Below are 20,265 nucleotides of genomic sequence, written 5' to 3'. Positions count from 1 at the left end.
GCATTCATCAACAGGCAATCACCTTTTAACTGATGACATCTTGCCTTGCAAATCTTTACTAATGGGGTGGTTCTTACACATGATGTTAGACTAGTTTGAAAGTCATACTGAGCTGGACAGTCCTACCCTCCATGCAAAAGAAAAATGCATCATGTAGCAAATTGTCAGCTGAAGCTGCGTTGGCAGAATGTAAAGACTCAGCTCTCTGGCAACAGATGGGCTACAGGCTTCTTCTGACATGATCTGCCATCCAGCATATGTCAGACAGGCTGAGAAATCAAGAGGGTTTAGACTGAGGCTTTAGCTCTATTTAAAAAAAGAAAGATGTTTTAGCTCTTGATAGAGCAGGTGACCTAACAGCACACGGTCAATGAAATAAACGTGGACTAACTTGGTTGCTTGGTTAAGCACAGGATAGTAGCTGGGGTATTGTTCATTCTATTACACCACAGTGTATTCCTCTTCAAATTCCCTTTGTCCTCTGCACATACTCATAATAACACATTTGCTTAAGCTACAGCAAGTAAAGATGGTTGGTTTTGAGGATGGAAGAAGCCATTTGTTGGGCAGAACAGCTTGCCTTTGGATATCCAGATGCTGGCTTGCTGCAGAGCACGTTCTGTTAACTTGCTGAGACCTCAGTGACTGACCAAGGGCAATGAGTAAGTTTGTTTCTTACCTTTTGTTGGCTGGTTCCCCCATCTCAAGTTTGGGATAAATGGGTAGTCAGCAGGGAAGGTAACAGACCTTGAGCTTGCCTTGGGAGGGAGGGGGAGGTTTTTCTGGAATAGAACAATCTTGGTCTTTAAATTGCATAGTGTTTTAAAATAAATACCACATGTCTGGGATCTTGAACATTCTGGACTTTATTTTTATTTCACTGTGGGAGTGCAATGGCTAATAGGTACAAAGCACGGGTATAAAGCATCTAATTTTAAAATAAGTTTGTTGCATTTCAGTTGTCAAAACTCTTGATCATGAGGAGGTATTTTTTCTTCTGTTGAAGCATTTTCTAACAGACATTTTTGACCAGAGAGTGAGTAACTTTTCTATTACTGGACGGGTTTGGTGCAGCTTAATAATTCCTGTGAAACTTCTTGATTTAGGTAGTACTTGTGAATTTTTCCAAACAGAGCTGATAGACTTGAGGAAAGTCATTAAAACTCCTCTAAAAAGGTTTCTCACTATGCAGAGTGTTTGTCTAAACTTCTGTTCCCCCCTTTGGGCAGGGCTAGTGCTGCCTCACGGGACAGTCACTCTCTGCAGCGTGTGTGCCAAGGATGACAAGAATGAACACGGTCAGAGAATCACAGCATTGTCCTGGTTGGAAAAGACCTTTAAAATCATCAAGTTGACCTAACTCGATGGTGCTCTAAGGCGTGTTGATGTCTGAAGCAGACACCTCGCTGCAGAACTGCAGCTTCACAGCTGTGAAAACAAAACCAGAGCATCCATTTAGTTCACGGTGCTTGTTGCTGGCAGGTGTTGGTACTGATGACCAAGGCTTGTCCATCCCGCTCCCTGAGCCTCGGTGGCTTTGCTGTCCTTGGTGTCAGCGTTGGCTTAAAAAAAAAACAAAAACAGCTTTTTTTTTTTTTTGCCGAAAAGATCTGTGACCGTTCCGCTGAAAGCATTTAAATAGCTTTATGAAGGCTTGTGCCTCCCTTCCCTCACCTGTGAGGCTTCAGCGGGGCAGCAGCAGGGAGGGCGGGGGTGGGCTCGGTTTGTGCCGAGGGACACCGCCCGCCCCGCAGCCCTCCCGGCCCCGCAGCCCTCCCGGCCCCGCAGCCCTGCCGGCCCCGCACCCGCAGTCCCGCCGCCCCTCCCGCCGCGCAGATGGGCTCTCCCGCCCCCCCCCCCCAGCCCGTGGTTCGCTCCCGCCGCCCGGCGGGGGGGGCAGTCCGGGCGCCGCGCGCCGCCGCCATTTTAGGTGCCGCTGGCGGGGGAGGGAGGGGAGGAGGAGAGAAAAGGCGAGCGGGGCAGCGCAGCTCTTCTCCTCCCTCCTCCTCTTCCTCCTCCTCCTCCTCCTCGTCGGGGCCGAGCAGAGCCCTCCGCCCGGCGCAGAGCGAAGCCCGGACCAGCGGGGGCGCCACAGCCGCCCCGCCAGCCGGGGCTGCGCGCTGCCCCGCACCGCCGGGCGCTGCCATGCCGCCTGCCCTGCCGGCCCCCGCCTCTTGCCTGCTGCTCGCCGCGCTGCTCTGTGGAGGAGCAGGGGCCGCTCGAGGTAAACAGAGCCGGGGCGGGCGGGGGGGAGGCTGCCCGGCAATGGGGGGAACGGGTGGGCGGCAGCCTTGCCCCCCCCACCCCGCGGTTTGCGCGCCTGTTCCCCGGGTGCCCTGAGGGGCTGTGCCCGGGACGGACGGTGCTGCAAGGCGGGGAGACGGCGTCCTTGCCTCCCTCCGTCCTTCTGAAGGGGGGAGGGAGCGCAGAGGAGAACATCTCGGCGCTGCGGGCGAGGAGGGAGGGGAGGAGGGCGCTGGCCGCCTCTCCTGGGGGCTCGCTGGGCTCCGGCCGTTGCACCTGCGGGGCGGGGAAGGGCGGTGGGCGCCGGTTCGTCCTCCGCGCTCACCTGCGCTGTGGTGATTCCCTCCCCTTTCCCCGAGACCTTCTTCACCCGAAGGTCAGCCCGCGGGCCCGGGCGGTGCGGGCCCGGGCGGTGCGGGCCCGGGCGGTGCGGGCCCGGGCGGTGCGGGCCCGGGCGGTGCGGGCCCGGCGGCGGGATGCGCGGCGGCCCGCCCGTTACATAAGCGCGGCCGGGCGGGCTGAGGGCGGCACTTGTTGCGGGGGAGGGTGGCACGGGGACCCGCAGCGGGCCGCCCGCAGCCGCCGGCACGCACCTCGGGGCTTGGGAAGGCGTCTGCGTGAGGCGGGAATGGCCGTGCTGAGAGGACGGGGCTCCTGAGAGAGCCTTGATAGCCAGAGGGACGGGAAGGGGAAATAAAACACTTGAGAGGGCCCAAGGCGAGCCTGGCCTTCAGGCTTATGTAAAGAATGCTCGTTTGGTTGTTGGCGAGAGCGCGGAGCTTGGCTAAACCTTAAGCGATATGGCGTTTTTAAACGTTGGCCTTGTGGCTATTGATTGATCTTGTGGAGTAAAAGTATACGCATTGCAGGTCTCCTGAGCAGATTTCAGTAAGAGGCTTGCGAACGCTTCTGTACCTGAAGGTTACTCCTTGAATCGAGGATGCCATCTCTGCAAGATTTAGCAGATCATACGGTGACATTTGAGATCTTGCATTTAATTTGAATGTAGATTAGAAGTATGGCTTTAAAGTGGCTTGCAAGTCCATTGAAGAGTTCCTTATCTTAAAAACAACTCATTAAGGACACATCTTGCTGCAGTTTTCCTACATATGATCAAGAAGCTGCTGCTGTAGTAAAGAAGTCTGCCAGCTGTTTCAATGGTGACCATAATTTACCTGTACAAGATCTCTTAAGTACAACCTATTCACTAGTGTTCTGGGAACCATAAATGTAATGCTTAACCACACCAATACAGAAGCACAATTCTTTTGAATTGCTACGTTTTCCCATCATTTGAAATTATGAATAAAGCAAAGATAAAAAAGCATTTTCAAAGAATGCTAATAGATACTTGGAAATGAATGGCAAATCTAGGTAGTGTGACACAGGACAGCTCTGTTAGTGAGCTCTTCTGCAGTCTGTTAGAGACTTGTTTTCAGTCCAATCTACAGAGCTGCTGGACTTCATCACACGTAACTGAGTTACAGTGTGAGGCTGGTTTGGCTTTTGTATGTCCTGTTACCTTAGTTCTTGTGATATTTTGGCTATTCTAGGTAGGCCTGTTAATAATATTACAGGAAGATTTATTTAACAACAAGTAGTAGAATACCTGGAAAGCTGCTGAGGCAACTTAGAATCTGTTGATAGGAGAAACACGTATGGTAAACTTTCAGTTTTGTGCTGTATTGTCAATTTTACTTTTTTTTGCCAAGTACACCTTAATTGTTTTCATCTATGACTGTAAAAGTCATTATTACTGAGGTGGCTAAGATTTAAGTGGTGAAAACTGCATTAGGTTCAGTAATGTGCAGAAGTGGACGGGAAAGGTTACACCAGAGTGGCGAGTTCCATTCTCTAGTCCTGTGTATTCCTGTGGTTGGATCATGGGAGTGAAAGGTGTTTTCTTTAGTCATGATGGAAACAAATGGAAATAGGTTTTGGGGGATGTGATCCTACACAGAAATTAGGTCTGAGCTAGCTGACCTGCCATCTTTCCTGTAGTTCTTCTAAGGGGTGCAAAGTGTGTTTTCAGCTTCTAAAGAGGCATATTGCTGTCCAGTTGATGTAGAACTGAATTTAACTGAGTTTATCATGTAATTGATCAAGTTGACCCAAATACTTCTAAGCTCGTTGGACTGATGTTGCAATGGAAAAGCACTAGTTAGCAATGCATTCAAACTGTCAAAGTGAAGCAATCGGTTATTTATGAACAGAACTGAACAGGGAGTGGAATAGAGTGACTTTTCAGATGAGAAGACAGTGTGTCTGATGGCTGCTTCTTCCATAGTTACTGACCAGATAGAGCAATAGGCCTCTCTTGCTTGGGCCCATTCCAACTTACTGTCATTTAGGAAGGGTATTGATTTTGAGGAAGCTTGCCTGATCTATGGTTATTTCAGGAAGTTACGTGGTGCTACAAATGTTTTAAATCCAAACCACTTTCTCACTGCCATGGTCTTACTGCAAGAGGTTCTTTGACACAGGCACAACCTTTGTAATATAGGGACTGGTGGTTCGGTTTCTGTCTCCTTTTTAGAGGCACAAAAATTTAAGACTACTCCAAAATATTATGAAGGGACCATTATGGGGGCTGTTGAGGTTTTTTTGCCTTTTTTTTTTTTTTCCTCTAAGGTGTTAGGAAAGTAAAAGACCACCAAGAAGATTCAGAATTAACCAGTGGTTGATCTTTCTGTGTTGCGTGCAGAAGCATAATACACAGCCATCTGTTCATTTAAACAGTTTTAATCTCTTTCTCTGTATATATTAAGTAAAATAATACAATCCTCTGGAAACTGAAATGGAGGAGAGGTGGTCTGGACAAGCATGATTTACTTGGTGTGTTTGGAATCCTGTTGTGCCAGTTGCCTTCTACCATATTAGACTGCAGGTTGTGCTGTCTGTGCCAAGTTATCAGGAAAATTTATCAACAGAAACTTTTCTAGACTTGTAAATGTATCTTTGGTTTGAGGTCTTAAAGTTTCTGCAGGCTTGAAATCACCAGTTTCAGATTATTGCAGAGAGATTTTAGGAAGGGGAAGGAGAGAAGCTAGGCTCACGGATTTCCATTTCTCGTGGAAGTTAGAAGGCTTGAAGTTAAATCCAGATCGTGCCACAGGGAAGCGTAGTGTGAACATCTCATCTCAAACAGATTAAATTAGAATTATGGGTAAAGAATTTTGTGCCATGAAAAATCTTAGTATCTAATAGCTTAGTGGCTTATGGGTATGAAACTGTTCTGCAGCAGAGAAAAAAGCTTCTGTAGTCATTGATGTTTTCTGAACTAAAGCACTTATTACCATTTTTCTGAGCTTTCTCATTTTATTTAGTTGTATTCAGAGCTGTGTCTCAAATTTTGTTTATGATATTAAGGGCCATACATCTTGTAGCATTATCATTATTGTCAGAGACAGAAGTGATACCTCAAAATGTAGGAGAGTTTACTAAGTTGGAAGCCTTGGTCTTAAATAAATCTTGTTTTGTGCTGTAATTTATTTGATTTGTACTGACTGACTCACACTGGCTTCAGTAGGCACTAAACCTCCTTAGGAGCCTTTACAAAGGACTATTAGGAACCTCAGTGCCTTTGAAGAACTGTCTGTCCTTTGTCGATAGTATTGGGTCTCCTCTCACTTTCTTTGTATTCAGAGTGAAAACAAGTTGCTGTTACTGCTCCCTGTTGGCTTCCCTGTTTTTAAATGGAGACAAGTAGAGCCAGAAGTGCCTGCTGTACTGAGATGATGTTTGCTGTATTTATAAATAAGATCCCCTTTCAAGGAGTGAAGTTCATAAATATTACAATAGTTAGAAACTAAGTGATATCTATTCTTGCACTATAATTAGCAACATTTAAAAGAACTTTTATTAAATTAATGTTTACGGGTAGAGGCTTATGCTTTCTATTTCAGTGTTCTGTTTGGTTTAAAACATTTGAAATTTCACTTTAAAAATTCATGCTTTTTTGCCTTAGTCCTATATAGGCTGTTTTGTTGGGTTTTTTTTGGTGTGGGTTTTTTTTCTGTTTTCCCTGCCAAACTTCTGTCCAAATTGAAATTCAGGCAGTATACCCTCTAAGGACTTTGATATTCTGCATATTTCTTCTGCTGCAGTTGTGGATGATAAAAAATGCAGCTGGTTTCTAATCAGTCATTTGCATGTATCTTACTTTTGAGCTTGTAGCAAAACTTCCATGTATCTCTGTACAGCTAAAATCACATTTAGGCAACTGGTTCATTCTCAAAGAGGAAACTCTTTAAGTGGTGATAAACCAGAGATTTTTCCCTAGGCAAAATGTAATTTAATAAAACCTGTTGAATTCCTACAGCCATTAGTTTGAATATGGTGTTTGGATAATTAGTGTTAATTGTACAGGCTCAAAACTGTAGGCACCTGACAATTTATAAATATTATCTTGTGCTCCTGTTGAATGACAGTTGAGCTTCCAGGGCACAAATTACAAGTGCTTATCTGTGGCCAAGAACCCAAGATAGAGATCCAAAATTGTGGCATGAATTTCAACCACCTGATTTTCTTTCAACCAGGGGCTGTAGAGGTTAATGTTAGTGGATGTCCATGCCCTTACTTAATCCCTCTCCTAGTCTGGATCCATCCCCCTATATTTTGTTACTCCCTACAGCTTTTATGTCCCAGTAATGGAAATTGTAGTTTGTCTTGGAAACCCATACTACAGATAAGGAAAGTACCATCCTATCAAGAAACTCAGCATTTGAGCTAAACTTGTGTTCAGTTTTATCTCATTATTTACTTGATTATCAGATGATGATTTTTGATAAAATTCTAGGCATGAGAAGACCCAGTTAAACAAGTAAATTAAATCTTTTAATTACTACTGATAAATTGCAAGTTGTTTCTATACAAACTTAATCCTCTCTTTTTTCTAATGGAAAATAGAGGCACAGCTCTGGATTACAGGCTGGGGAGTCTAGGGCAGGAGCAGAACCCACATTAGAATCGGGCCACACTACACCCTTTCTTATTCAACTTTACTTTCAGGGTGGAGAAGGCATATGTTATCATGTAGATATTTCCTTGGCTGAGCTGTATTTTTCTGTGCTTATGAACTACACAAGCTTATTCTTTTAATGATATTGCTTGAAATTGCATCAGAACAGTACTAAATTACAAGTATTCAAGGCAAGATATGCTTTAGAGTTTTTAGGTGTACTTTTATTTTCTTACATCAAGAGGAAGAAAATTAGAAGATGTACCTTCAGAGCAGGAGTAAAGGGCTGTTTACTCAGTTCATTGAGTGCTGTTCATTAGAACTGACAGAGAATATAACTTTTTATGTAGTCTCTGGATTTTTCATGAATTCTCGAAGATGGATTTAGAAAATGACTACTTTAGCTGCCATCACTGGATTGAACATTTAGCTTTCGTACTCCAGTACTTGTTATTGAGTTTGTTCAATATGTTTTACCAGTTAATTCTTAAAATTGGTTTAGACATAAATTGTCCTGATGTAGTTGTAAAGATATATAGCATGGCTAAACAACACTTGCTATATGTTAGAATTAGTCATCCAGAAGAAAATACATTTTCAACTACAGCCCTTTCTTGTTGAGATATGTCTAAATCTTCAGTTATGTAGGTGCCAGATCCCATTTAAGTCAAATGAATGTCAGACCACTGGTTAGAAGATAACTAAAGTACTCAGAAAGGACTCTAAGTTAATTTTAATGTTTGCATTCAAATACTGGAACTGAATTAATTCTGATTGTCTTAAGATGATAGCTTTTGATTGAAGCTTCCATACTAGTCCTAGACCTCACTGTCCTCCCCATGTATTAATTTCCATTTATTAATTCTTTTAAATAGCAGGAAAAAGTTGCTGCTAGTTGATCAGAGGGATTGCATTCTGCAGCATCAGCTCTTGCCTTGGTGGAGCATCCTTTCTTGGAGGTGTGTTCCTTCTCTACAGAACAGAAAGTAGTACCACTCAGTATTTGTACAAGTTGGTCTGCTCAGTTTCATGAGAAATAGAGCACATTTGCCTAGAGCAAATGGGATTTTTAAAACCTGTGTTCAAGGCACACATCACATCAGGCACCAGTTCCCTTTCCTCCTCTGGCTTAGCAGAGATTATCTTTAGATAAACTGAGTTAGACAGGTGGCTGGTGCTCACCTTGCAGACATGCGTTCAGTCACTGCTTGGCAGCCATCAAGGCTCTGGCACGAGCTTTACAATTCAGTTTTGCTCCCTGCAAAAAGAGGTATGCTTAGCTGTCTTGTACATTTATTTGGCCCCTAAAAAGGAAGTAGAAGTCAGCCTGCTGTGTTGTGCCAGGGTAGCTTCCCCCACTTGACTAGATTAAATGCTGGTTGGGATTTACAATAGATTCCAGTTGAGGCGCTTACAAATAGTGTGAATATTGTATTTCAAGGAAACCAGTGTAGTTTATCCCAGTTAAATGGCAAGAGATTAACAGCTCAGGGCACTTTGTTAGTGTCAGGCTTGGAACAGGCCGACTGTTTTGGTTTGAAAGGAACAGTCTGGCTTTGAACAACTTTCTCTTTAGATACCAGGAGTTTTGTGACAATTAAAGAGGGAAAAAATGTGATCGTTTTCAGTCCAACATTTGATAATATTTAGGCCAACTGAGATCAGAAGAATGCTTGGTTCAATTCTGCAGTTGGTTCAGGGGAAGCAGTAATGTATTGCTCATAAGCTGTGCCTCATATGCTAGCTTGAGAATTTCTTGCAGTATGTGGTTATGCTGGAGTCAGTTGATCACAAATATGGATAACAGGCCTTTCCTGGATATTCAGCAGTAAGTTTGAGTGTTTTAAAATCCAGTGATGTGTAGCCTTCATAAACACAAAGGGATTTAAGCTTTATGTTTTAAAATCTGGTGATGTTTTAGCTTTCCTAAACACAAAGGGGTTTAAGCTTTATGATTTTATTGTCTAGAGCACAGTAAAAGGACATGACTTTGCTTTTAACTGGGACAGTTGTTTGAAGGTTTACTAGACTCTGCAGATGCTTAGCATACTCCTGATTCTGTTCGTATGTGGATACAGTACTTCAGCCTTTTATAGAACTCTCTACCCTGCAGTAGTGGGATTTACTGTGGGTTGCTAAATTAGGAGAAGGTTTCTTAATGCTTATTTAAAAAAAAACACCAAAACATTCAGAAACATTAGAATGGAGATGGAGTCTTTTTTTGGCAGAGATCTATTCTAGTAATTTATGTTAGGTCCTTGCAAAAACAAAGATGAATGGGTGTAAGGATGTTCAGTCGAGGTTTAACTGCCCCAGATGCACTGACAGAAAAATACACGTGTGTCCTCCTTATTCTCCCACTAGCCATGGAATAGTGAAATGCTTCTCTTCAGACCAGATAGAAATTGAGACATGTTTCAGCTGGAGGCTCTCACTGGGGCAGTTACTGATGCAGTCCCTCTGAAGGAGGAATGATGTGTTAGTCCCTTGGAGCCTGACAAAGTTTGTTCTAAAGTGCCACGTACCTTGGAGGGTGCTGCAGCAGCAGTTCTGTTCTGTTCTCTGGGGAGACAGAACAATGTGGTTGACATTTAGCTGGCTATTTGGTATGCTGAATATTGAAAACATGCCCCTGCCAGTGGATTGAGGCAATAAAGATAGTGTTGTCTTATTGACTGAAGCCACATGGTGGTAATTAAACTCTGTTTGCATTCAAATAGTTTGTTGTGAGTTCTCTCTTGCTACATTATTATGTATGAAGATACTATATCCTGTCTAGCAGTTTGATGCTACTAACCAGGAGAAGATTGCAGATGAAAGCATGTTGGGAGACTGTTACAGTTTCCTGGATGAGGTCTCTACCTCTAGGTTTAGTCATTTGTTTAAATGTCCTTTTGTCACAGTTGTGTTTTTTGTTGTTTTGTTTTTTTTTTTCTTTAAATTAAAACCCCCCATGTAGGACAAAATGCTGAAAAAAAGCCTTTACATTCTGAAGAACTGCATCCCAGGTTTTCCAAGTTGCAGAGTAGTAGAGTGTACCCAAACCCTTGTGCTTCATGTTGGCTGGTCTTTCTTCATGTGGTGCTGAATAGAGGTTTTTCTGGTGTTACACTTGGCACTGGTGGCAGTGGCTCCCCGTCTCTGTTACAAGGTTTTTTTTAATTGCTCTTCAGGGGTATCTTCAATCCCAGCATAGTTAAGAGACTAATTTAGATTCTCTGAGTTACTTTTGGAAGGCCTACAGGGACACTGAACTCTTTTGTCTCAGATTTTCTAATTTAGTAAAATGCTCATTCAGATTTAGAAAAATGAAAGAGGAATAAAACACTGTTATCAAGTATTTTTAAAACAAGTTGTGCGTTTCTAGTGTTTTGACTTAGTACTTTGTTTCCTTTCAGTTAACAAGCATAAGCCATGGATTGAAACAACCTATCATGGTATAGTTACAGAAAATGACAACACCGTGCTCTTGGACCCCCCTCTAATAGCCCTGGACAAGGATGCACCTCTGCGTTTTGCAGGTAATGAATTAATCTACATTTCTTTAAGAAGAGCCTTCTTCAAGACAAATGCTGTGTGTTCTTTAGTGTGTTTTCCCTAACAGTAGCATAATGTTTCCAAGCTTTCAGACCCTAGAAAGTGTTTGTGCATGAACCAGAGTTTTATTTCATATTAACAGCCATAAATATACAGCTGTATCCAGAAATCCAAACCAGACTGCTGATATTCCATGCTGCTTTCAATTTCGTGTGTGTGTTAATTTTTCTGAACATTTTTTTTCCCTCCTCCTTGTGTTTAACCTTTTCTTGGGTCCTCTGGATTCCACATTTCACAGCATTCAGTCTGGGAGTTCTGAAACAAATATGTTCTTAGAATTCTGAGCAGAGCTTTTGCTTTTCTTAGTGTTTTTGATTTGTGTCTTAATAGATTGAAAACAGTAATTAGTAGAATTAAGACTGCATTTCTTCTGTGCAGTAGTTGGACAGAAAACTCCTGTAGAAATCTAGATTTTCTATGATAAACTTGCTTAGCAGTTCTGGGGTATTTAAAAAAGTGGACAAGCCACTTTGACCTGAAGAAAAGGCTTTTTCTCTTCTAGCAAAGAACATAGAGAATGATACACAAGCCACTTGCAAAATGTTCACTTTCAACTAATTGTTCGCTTTCAACATAGGACTGACAGTTGATAGTTTTTTTATAAACTCATGCAGTGTTTTTTTTTCTGGAAACGACTGTTTAAGAATACTGTATTCATCATTGGACACAGTGTTAATGGAAAGTACATTTTTGGCTTGACAAAAATATTAAATTGTGTTTGAATAATAGCAGCAGGCATCTGCAGGTTTTTAAGTCAGTTGTAGTAGATAACACAAGCTTAAATTAGATACTTGCAGAAGTTTACTTGGTTAAGTAAAATTTTAGAGTTAAGAAACCTAGTAAAATACCTAGGGGATGTGGCATAAGCCAGTTTTGGGAATGTTTTTTAGCCTGGCTTCAAGGAGAAGGTGATAGAAAAAGAAAGTAATTGAATTAACAGCCATTGAAACAGCCATTGGAGATGTTCAGCAAGCTGGCTGCATTGTGTGCAACAGTATTACAGCAACTCAATCACAGTTTCTTAAAATGGTACTTAAAGTCACAGTTTTGTTGCATTATCATAAGGCTGTAATTATCTCCAAGGTTGCTTTACAAATACAGGAAGTTCAGAGATAATGGAAAACCTCTGAAACTCAGACTTTCTCTTGTGTTGGATATTCATGGCGGAGGCTCTTAAGGGATCCTAGCTGGAAATAAATCTGATGTCTATGAACAAAAAACCCTTTTCATTTCCAGATGAAGACACTTGTGTTGGGATATACAAAATCTGTTAAGTAAAAGATATAAGAAGGCTGGCTTGTGTACTGGGAGATTAGGAGAATATGAGTCATCTCTCACTGTTTTTAAGTGCTTTAAATGTAGGCACTGGTAGTTAGACAGCATTGAACAGATTTTGAACATGGCAATTTTATACCTCTTGGAGGATAGTAAAGTTTTCTTGAGTGCTGGATATCATGATGCTTTAAGAAAGAACCAGCAGATGTCTTCAAATAGACTGTCAGATTTGCCAAGGAAAATTCAATGTCAAAGCATCTCTTCAAACAAGACTGCTTTTCCATTGTGTTAATCTAAATGGTGTAAACCTGCTTTCATTTAATGAACATTTTTACTAACTGGAAAATGGTTTTATTTAACCCTTGTCTAAACATAATATATTTTGGCATTCAAAACCTAACAATTCTTAAGCAGCAGCAGAGCAGTGGATCCTAAATAGTTACCTTAAATTCTGAATATAACACACTAACATTATAAAGAAATTTTCCTCAGTATGACCCTGTTGGGTTTGAATTGTGTACATTCTGAATGACTGTGCTGTGGGAATCTACAAAAGTATTTGTCTGCCATTAGATGGAACAATACTTGAATCTGTCTTTGAGGACACCAAATGTGGGAGATGTGTTGAATCAGCATTATCAGTTCTAGCTGGTAGTGCTGTAGTTGTGTTCTGGGATGGAGAATAGCCTTGTTGTCCAGCAGCATCTATGTGGGTGTTTAAGTGCAAGGAGCCCGTTAGATCAGTGATATGTTTTCACAGCAAAACAAAGCATTTTCAGGATTAAATGGCTGTTTCAGCCCTGACTAGTGTATTCCTACTTATAAATCAAATTTATTCATACTTTCAAAGGTTGAGTATTTTAATTAACTGTGCCCCTAGCTGAGCTGTGAAACTTTTGAACTGTCTGCAGGTATAAAATACTTTAAATAGAGCTTTCTTCTTTATTTTGATTTTGAGCATCCTGAAACTGGTGCATTTAAATTTTCTCCTATAATGTGAGGCAAGTAAAAATAATATTTTACTGCTTTGCTCACTCTGTGCTGTGGGTAGATTCCTAAAATGAAGGCATGCAAAAATAAGTAGGGTAATATAGACATTTATTTCTAGGGAATTTTATAAGGTTTTACATCTGAAATGACACACTTTTGAAAACAGAGTTTGAATAGAGATGTGCCAGGTTGTCTTGTCATACTGCACCAAGTGTAGAGTCCCTGTGGAACCAGTCCTTTTGTACCGTGATTGTTACAGATCTGCTTGAGAAGACAATGACCAGTCTCCTTCCTCAGAGAATTTTTTCTGCATTTCAAAGCAAACCGTGTTGGAATTTGATCCAAAACGGTTTTGCTGAAAAAATAAAATGAAGGACAACAACATTTTCTATTATACATTAAACTGATTTTGGACATGAATATCATGTCTGAAGCCCTCAGTATGGATTTCTCCTTCACTATGCAAAAATAAACTGAATTTTTATTGCATTTGAAACAAACAATATTGTACCTTTGCATCACTGAATGTGTTTTGTGATGAGAGTAATGCAGGGTCTTGCTAGCAGGGTGCTTGAAATGTTTCCCTTGTGGAAGGAAATGTTTCCTTGGTTTTTTTTATGTGTCTGTAATAAGGTTTTCATCTCTTCCCCACCCCTAGAGAAAACCACTTCTCAGCCACAATACTTTATTTTCCCCTTTACTAATATTGAATGCCAGAGGTATTTTTGTGGGGGTTAGGAATTTTTTGCCTTGGAGTATGCATATGCATAGAGATTTGAAAATGATCTTACAGAATCTGTATGCATTCTTTAAAAAAAACCACCACAAAACCAACAAAACCAAACCAAAACTCCATTAATCCTTTCTGCCAGCTTCTCTCCAGAGGTGTGTGGGGTTCCCACGTAGCTGTGGGCCAGTGCTGATGCTGTGTTTGTTTAGGGCAGGAAGCTGTGCTGACATCCTGTCTGTGTGTAATGCAGTGCTCAGCCGGATGATGGGGAGAAAGCAGTGAGATGTGGAGAAGATGAATGATGCTGTGTAATCAAACATAAAGATTTTGATCTTGTCACATCCAGGGAGTGATTCAGTGAGTGTACAACCAATATGTTGCACAGACGGTTGGCAAACCTAAGGGAGGTTTTGTTGCAGTAGTACTCCAGCCATTTTTCCATCAAATTTAAGGCATGAAGTGATGTTTTGTACCTATCATGCATAGAAATACAAGCTGAAAGGGAGTTCTTGTGAAATTCAAAATTGGTTCAGTTTTTAGGAGTTTTATATGATGCTAAGAAATACTTGTTCAGGAGACATTCTAAAGGTATTGAAATGGGAAGCTTTCCTGAAGGCTTTCCATGACCTTCATGTAGACTGCTGCTAGGTTAGAGCTGGGAGAATGTGCTTCCTCTCCTGGGGAATGGAAATGTAGAGGGATAGCTGATTCCAAGGTTTGAAGAATGTCAAGTCAAGATTAGGAGAGGTAGAGGTTTGTTTCAGTAAAGCATCTTAGCTTCAGAATGAAATGAGGAAAAGCACCAAGCACATACAATGTTGGATGAATGAGCAGGGAGCATGGTATGGGACCAGGCTTACCAAATGGCAATGAAAAAAATGTACTGCCATGAATTCTGTAATCACAGAAGAGCCTTACCCAAATGTATATAGGCATTTTGTAACTGAGGTGAAAATTAATATCACCTGTGCATGGGAATATTAATCTGTAAATTGTCTTGAAAAAGCTCTATAACAGTTTGTGATGTATTTTTGAGAAAGGAGGGGGAGCTTCAATATTTGAAATAGTTTGTACTTCAGAGAATTACTCCTTTTTGCTTCTTTTCATTTTAGAGTCACTTTGAAGAAGGGTTCTTGAAAAGTCTGATAGGTAGGGAGCTCTGCATTTGCTGATTTAGAGTACTTATCAGTAACACTATAGGTTTTATGCATTATAACCTTTTCAGTCACAAGCAGCTTGTCTATGTAGTAATAAAAGGGCAATTGTTAATCTTACTAGTGTGAAGTGGAAAATACAATTGTTATTGTTTGGGAATCATTTGGCAGGAGTTGAGTTACAGTGCAACTTGAACAGAAGCTTTACACCTTAAAAAGCACCTGGAGACACATGGATATTTATTGGAGGGCTTGTTTATGTCTTATGCTCAGAAGCCAAAAATATAATGCCTGAACTTCCTAGCAGCCAAACGGGTGTCTGTGCCAGGGTTAAAGGTCCCTCCAGATGATAGAGAAACGACCGGTTTTAAATAGTCTCCCTTTTTCACAAACAGGTAGTTGCAACATTAATACACTTCTCTCCATTATCAGGCTTTCTGCTTTAATGTTCCTTTCTATTTATTTTTTTCCTGTAATCTTAATGTTTCACATGCAATGCCTGATTCTCAAGGTTAGAGTTCTTGGAAGGGGGTAGGAAGGTGACTTTAGGGAGTAAGAGATGTGTAGTATTTTAAGAATTGCAGTTAGAATGTTGCTGTTGGCTTATCAGTGGTGTCAGCCACGAATTTAAGCAGTGTAACATTTTCTTGAATGATCCTATTGCCAAAACATATTAAAAACCAAGTTTATATTTATATCCTGTGTAAGAATAGACTGAAATAAATGATGTGGGTGCCACAAGAGGCAGCATACTCGGTGCATTAAAATAAAGAGCTGATTATAAATCCAGGGATTACCTGAAGTGAGTTTCAGGGAGGAATCTCTAGAGAGCTATTTCAGAAACTGGCTCATTTTAAAATGGACTACAAATTGTGACATATTGTAAAGTATTTCCCCTTATATTTCTGCTTCAATATTAATCTGTACATTTGCCTTTCTAAGAAAATATTTCTCTGTAACTGTAGTGCCTCATCTCTTGTTAAGGCCACTGGAGAGTAGATTTGAACAACTTGGTTACTGCAAGTTGTTTGGAATTTTTCAGAATTAACAGGAAATCTGCTAGAAGTGGTTTTAATTCAGGTCAAAGATGTCAACAATCTGGAAAAAATGATATGTCAAATGATATGTGAAAGGTGGTAGTTTGGGAGAATTAATAGATTATGATTTCCAGGGGATTGAAGAACAGGGTTAACTGGCTTTTCATTTAAACTGTGAAACCATTCCAGGTGCCTATCACAGTAATAACATATTAAATATCTTACAAATGTAGGTGTTATACAACCTAGACCAATAAGAATTTATGTGGAAACACAAATATCCCATGACTACTTCAGTATTTTTTTAATGGAACTCAGAAGGAAAATATGAAGTTTTTTAATTGTAGAAATATGGTAGTTTCATAGATAAAAGTTTGTTTAACTTATTTAACATGTCTTCTTCAAAGAATAGCACAAATAAATTCTGATGAAAATTCTATCTTACAAATAGTTCTTAATCAACCTGGAATTTTGAAAATATCTTTTGTTTAGCAGATGGTGTTATTAAAAAAAGAAAATTACAAGAAGAAAAAAGCCTTTTGATAAACATACTAAATACTTCACAATTCTACACATGACAACCTGGACTTAAAAGGTTAAATCATATATAACAGAACTAAAACTAAAATTGTAACAAATAACAGCAAATCACCACTGGAGTTTTAGAACACAATTTTCCCAAAGCTTTTCTGTGTAATGTGTGCATCTTTGCCTTTTCCTTATTTGCTCCCTTTCAATCTTTCCTGTTACTGACTTGGGTTTATCTTTTCTCCCTTTAGAGAGTTTTGAGGTGACAGTCACCAAAGAAGGTGATAAAGGGTTCTTTCTATCCCTTTTATGAATATTAACCTACTAACTGGTTATGAAATGGGGATTCAGCACTTAAACAGAAGATCCTGTCATGCTCTTTTGTCCCATTTATTCTCCCAGTTGTTGTTTTTCCTATTTTAAAATATATTGATTAAAATCTGTTCTGTAACCAAGCCCTTGGTTAGAAATATCTGTAAATCAGACATCCATTTGAACCATTTGGGATTATTATATGCTGTGTGGACACTGAAGGAGTTGGTTTTGGGGAAAGAAGCATTTTCTGCTATTTTCACCAACAGCTTATTTCTTGGGGACATCTTAGGTTTTTTCATGTGCTTTGCAAAGTAATTTTTAACTGCCAAAGCATTATAACACCTTCCCTGCTGTACACTTCCTTCAGTACCTACTCCAGTAGTTTAAAATCAGAGTCAAATACTTTTTTTTTTAATGCATCTAGGCATGTTTACAGTAGGAGAGCACTCTTGGTATTATGATACCACTGCAAAGTAGCAAAATAGTGTTTTATGTTGATGCAAGAAAATCACCTTCAAAACATAGTAAGTGATACAAGTAAAAACACAGTGTAGGTGATGAAACGGTTTATTGAGTGGCTTTTGTTAGCACAGCTAGGTGTGCCAGGCTCACTCCACATCACCTGCTGACAGACTGACGCAGCTGTGCCAGCAAAAGGTCTTGCTGTGTTACCTTAGGCTTACATGTGTTTTAAAATGATGTACCGGGGACTTCTCATACAAGTTTGTTAGCATGAAGAGTTTGAATGCAAAGGAAAGCTTACATTCCATGTCTGAGCTTCCTTGACTAACATATTTGCTGTGTTAGAAGATAGCTGTTGAAATGGATGCCTGAGAAGTTGGTATTTCTACCTTTCTCATTCAGTAGTTTATTTTGATTCCCTAATTTTAGCCAGGTACATTGCACAGGAAGACTTTGTTCTTTGATTTGTTGACAGAATTTCTGTAATTTTGGTGCTGAACCTGTACGTGAAGCTTTTTCATCCCTCGACTTGTAACTGTGCACTTTAACCTTTTGCTCTGGTCAAAATAAACAAGCTGCCCAGCTCTTCCCAGTAGCTTGGCATAGAGGATACTACCAGTGGCCTTGGCTGTATGCTCTCATGTGACCTATTCTTACCCTAGAGCTATCTCAAGTACTCCTGTGAAATGCCTGTCTACATTTCTCTTTTTCTCTTTTGTATTCCTGCATGAATGGATGCAAAGTAAACAAGTTGCTTGGAAGGCAGACGTGTGCTTCTTTTTACAAAAGTTCCCAGAAATCACCCATTTTAAAGCACAGTGCTCATGCTTTGTCCACAGACCCTCACAAACCCTTGGCTGCAAAATATTTGGTAATTTATTTTAAAAACGTGTCACAATTTGGACCAGTTCTAACCTTTCTTACTTTGAATCTGTAGGTGAGATTTGTGGATTTAAAATTCATGGGCAGAATGTTCCCTTTGAAGCAGTGGTAGTGGATAAATCCACTGGTGAGGGAATCATACGCTCTAAAGAAAAGCTGGACTGTGAACTGCAGAAGGATTACACCTTCACCATCCAGGCCTATGACTGTGGGAAGGGACCAGATGGAGCCAATGCAAAAAAATCCCACAAGTAAGTAAATCTGTGGTGGGCTGAGGGGAAGTTTGGTTTCAAGTGAGCTCCTGCTCGTGGTGATTTATGGTCGGTGTCTTTAGAGTAAATGCAAGCCAAGTGTTAATACTGGAAGACTTTGCTATAATGGTAATATAAATAGAAGCAAAATGGCCATGTTTTGACACCCCTTTAGCTGTATTCTAGATGATACTACTTAATCCCTTGATGTCTCTGAATTTACATTAGAAAATAGTGTGGGAATTCGGCAGGAAAACTGTTGAGTTAGTTAAAATCTGGCTTGATATCAACAGATTGCAAAGTCCAAGCTTGGGACATTTTTTCAGAATTCAGTTTCTGAAACTGAAAAAATGGTTCAAGAAGTCAGTCTGTATTAAACTTGACAAAACGGAAACGGACACATGTTGCTTTAGTTTCCAGGCAGCCTCACCAAAAAAGCAAGATCAATAGCCCAAGATTAATTTCTGCATAGATTAAAGAATGGGATCAAAGCAATCTTTAGCCAGTCTTTATCTAAAGAAGAAACCACAATATAAAGTGCTCTCTGGAAAATCCACTTGAGATTTAACGCCCTGGTGTAAACATCTGCAGAGCATGTGATGGATTGCTGTTTGTGTAAGGCAAAGAAGGCCATAATTAAGATGAGGAATAGACTGGAAGCACTTATCTTGGTGACAAATACAGCCTTGTTACTCTGGAGCTGTGTGCTTCAACTAGGCAGCAGAAAGTTGTCTCCTTAAGGATTACACTTAAGGGAATTGGATATGCCCTTAAACTCTATTTGATATTCAGTTTGTCTTTTGAAGAAAGATTTCAAAGAGAAAGATGGCAACAAATGTTTTGTTGGGTTGCCTGCAATTACATTCTTTGTTCAGTTAGATAGTGTACAGTTCCTTCTCTTCACTGTAGAACTTACTGTATTTTTCTACCTGTGTTGCTTAATTGAGATAGAAATTTTATTCTAATGGGGCTAGTAAAAATTATAATTATCCAGATTCATGGCTGTGTAATGAACTAGTACAGATCTAGGAGCCTGCACTGCAACTCTTCTTTCCCCTCAGCAGAATGATGGTTTTCCAAGACCTCTGCCTCCAAACCACTGTGTCTTCTTTGTGGCTTTTAACCACCTTAGAGTTAAGCTCTTAAAGTCAGGAACATGAAGCATGTGTGGCACAGAAGGTCATTTTTGGTGGCATTTGTTCAGCACACAGGATAAAATAAAACCTCAAAGACTTGTTTTTTTAGCATAAGGGTTAGAAAACTTTCATGGAAGGATTGTAGTCGTTGAATCTGACATTCATTTACATTCTTGGTCACTGACAGAAACTGCATCAATTTCCTATTCTGTATAAACTTGAATCACTGATCAGCAGGAAAGGACAGAATTCAAGATCAGTCTGTTTTATATTGCCTAGATAGCTGTATGATCTCCTGAAGTCTGTCTTCCACTTCTGTGATCCTTCCATGTACATTGCCTGGTTTCTCATTCCTACATCCAAGAAACAAGCCAATTTTCACTGACTTACACAGCTCAGTACTGTATTACCAAAAGAAAGCTAATCAGATGCACTTGACTGAGCTCTTAGCCTAAGACCAGTCTCAACTGTCATTCTTGTTCACATGGAATAAAAATTGGGTGTTTACATCAAATACTCTGACAGCAGGAAAGCACTTGCAGGATTGAACTGTTTTAACAGAAGTAAAAGCCTATTTTGTCACAGCTGTGTTTTGTTATATTTCTGTAAAATGGCAGCAATTTAATAGTTGTAATACAAGGGTTTGAATTTTATTTGCAAATAAACAGCAATAGTAAGTAGTAACCTAAAACTAAACTGAATTA

At 40.4% G+C, this 20,265-nt stretch overlaps 1 protein-coding gene across 4 annotated transcripts in view; it reads left to right on the top strand.

Moving 5' to 3' along the window:
- The first annotated feature begins 1,951 nt into the window (after window positions 1-1,951).
- CLSTN1 (calsyntenin 1) overlaps window positions 1,952-20,265 on the top strand; it is a 35,943-nt gene continuing 17,629 nt past the window's right edge. For 2 of the 4 annotated variants that reach the window (XM_051637050.1, XM_051637047.1), the window contains exons 1-4: window positions 1,952-2,224; window positions 10,603-10,725; window positions 16,767-16,796; window positions 18,230-18,425. In XM_051637050.1, the coding sequence (XP_051493010.1) occupies window positions 2,146-2,224; window positions 10,603-10,725; window positions 16,767-16,796; window positions 18,230-18,425 (428 nt within the window). In that variant the 5' untranslated portion in view covers window positions 1,952-2,145. The remainder of the gene's footprint in view (window positions 2,225-10,602; window positions 10,726-16,766; window positions 16,797-18,229; window positions 18,426-20,265) is intronic. The other 2 variants (XM_051637051.1, XM_051637048.1) reach the window with 1 other exon arrangement.

The sequence above is a fragment of the Apus apus genome, chromosome 20 (genome assembly GCF_020740795.1).
Source record: "Apus apus isolate bApuApu2 chromosome 20, bApuApu2.pri.cur, whole genome shotgun sequence".
Lineage (NCBI taxonomy): Eukaryota > Metazoa > Chordata > Aves > Apodiformes > Apodidae > Apus > Apus apus.
This window is presented reverse-complemented; position numbering and strand designations above follow the sequence as displayed.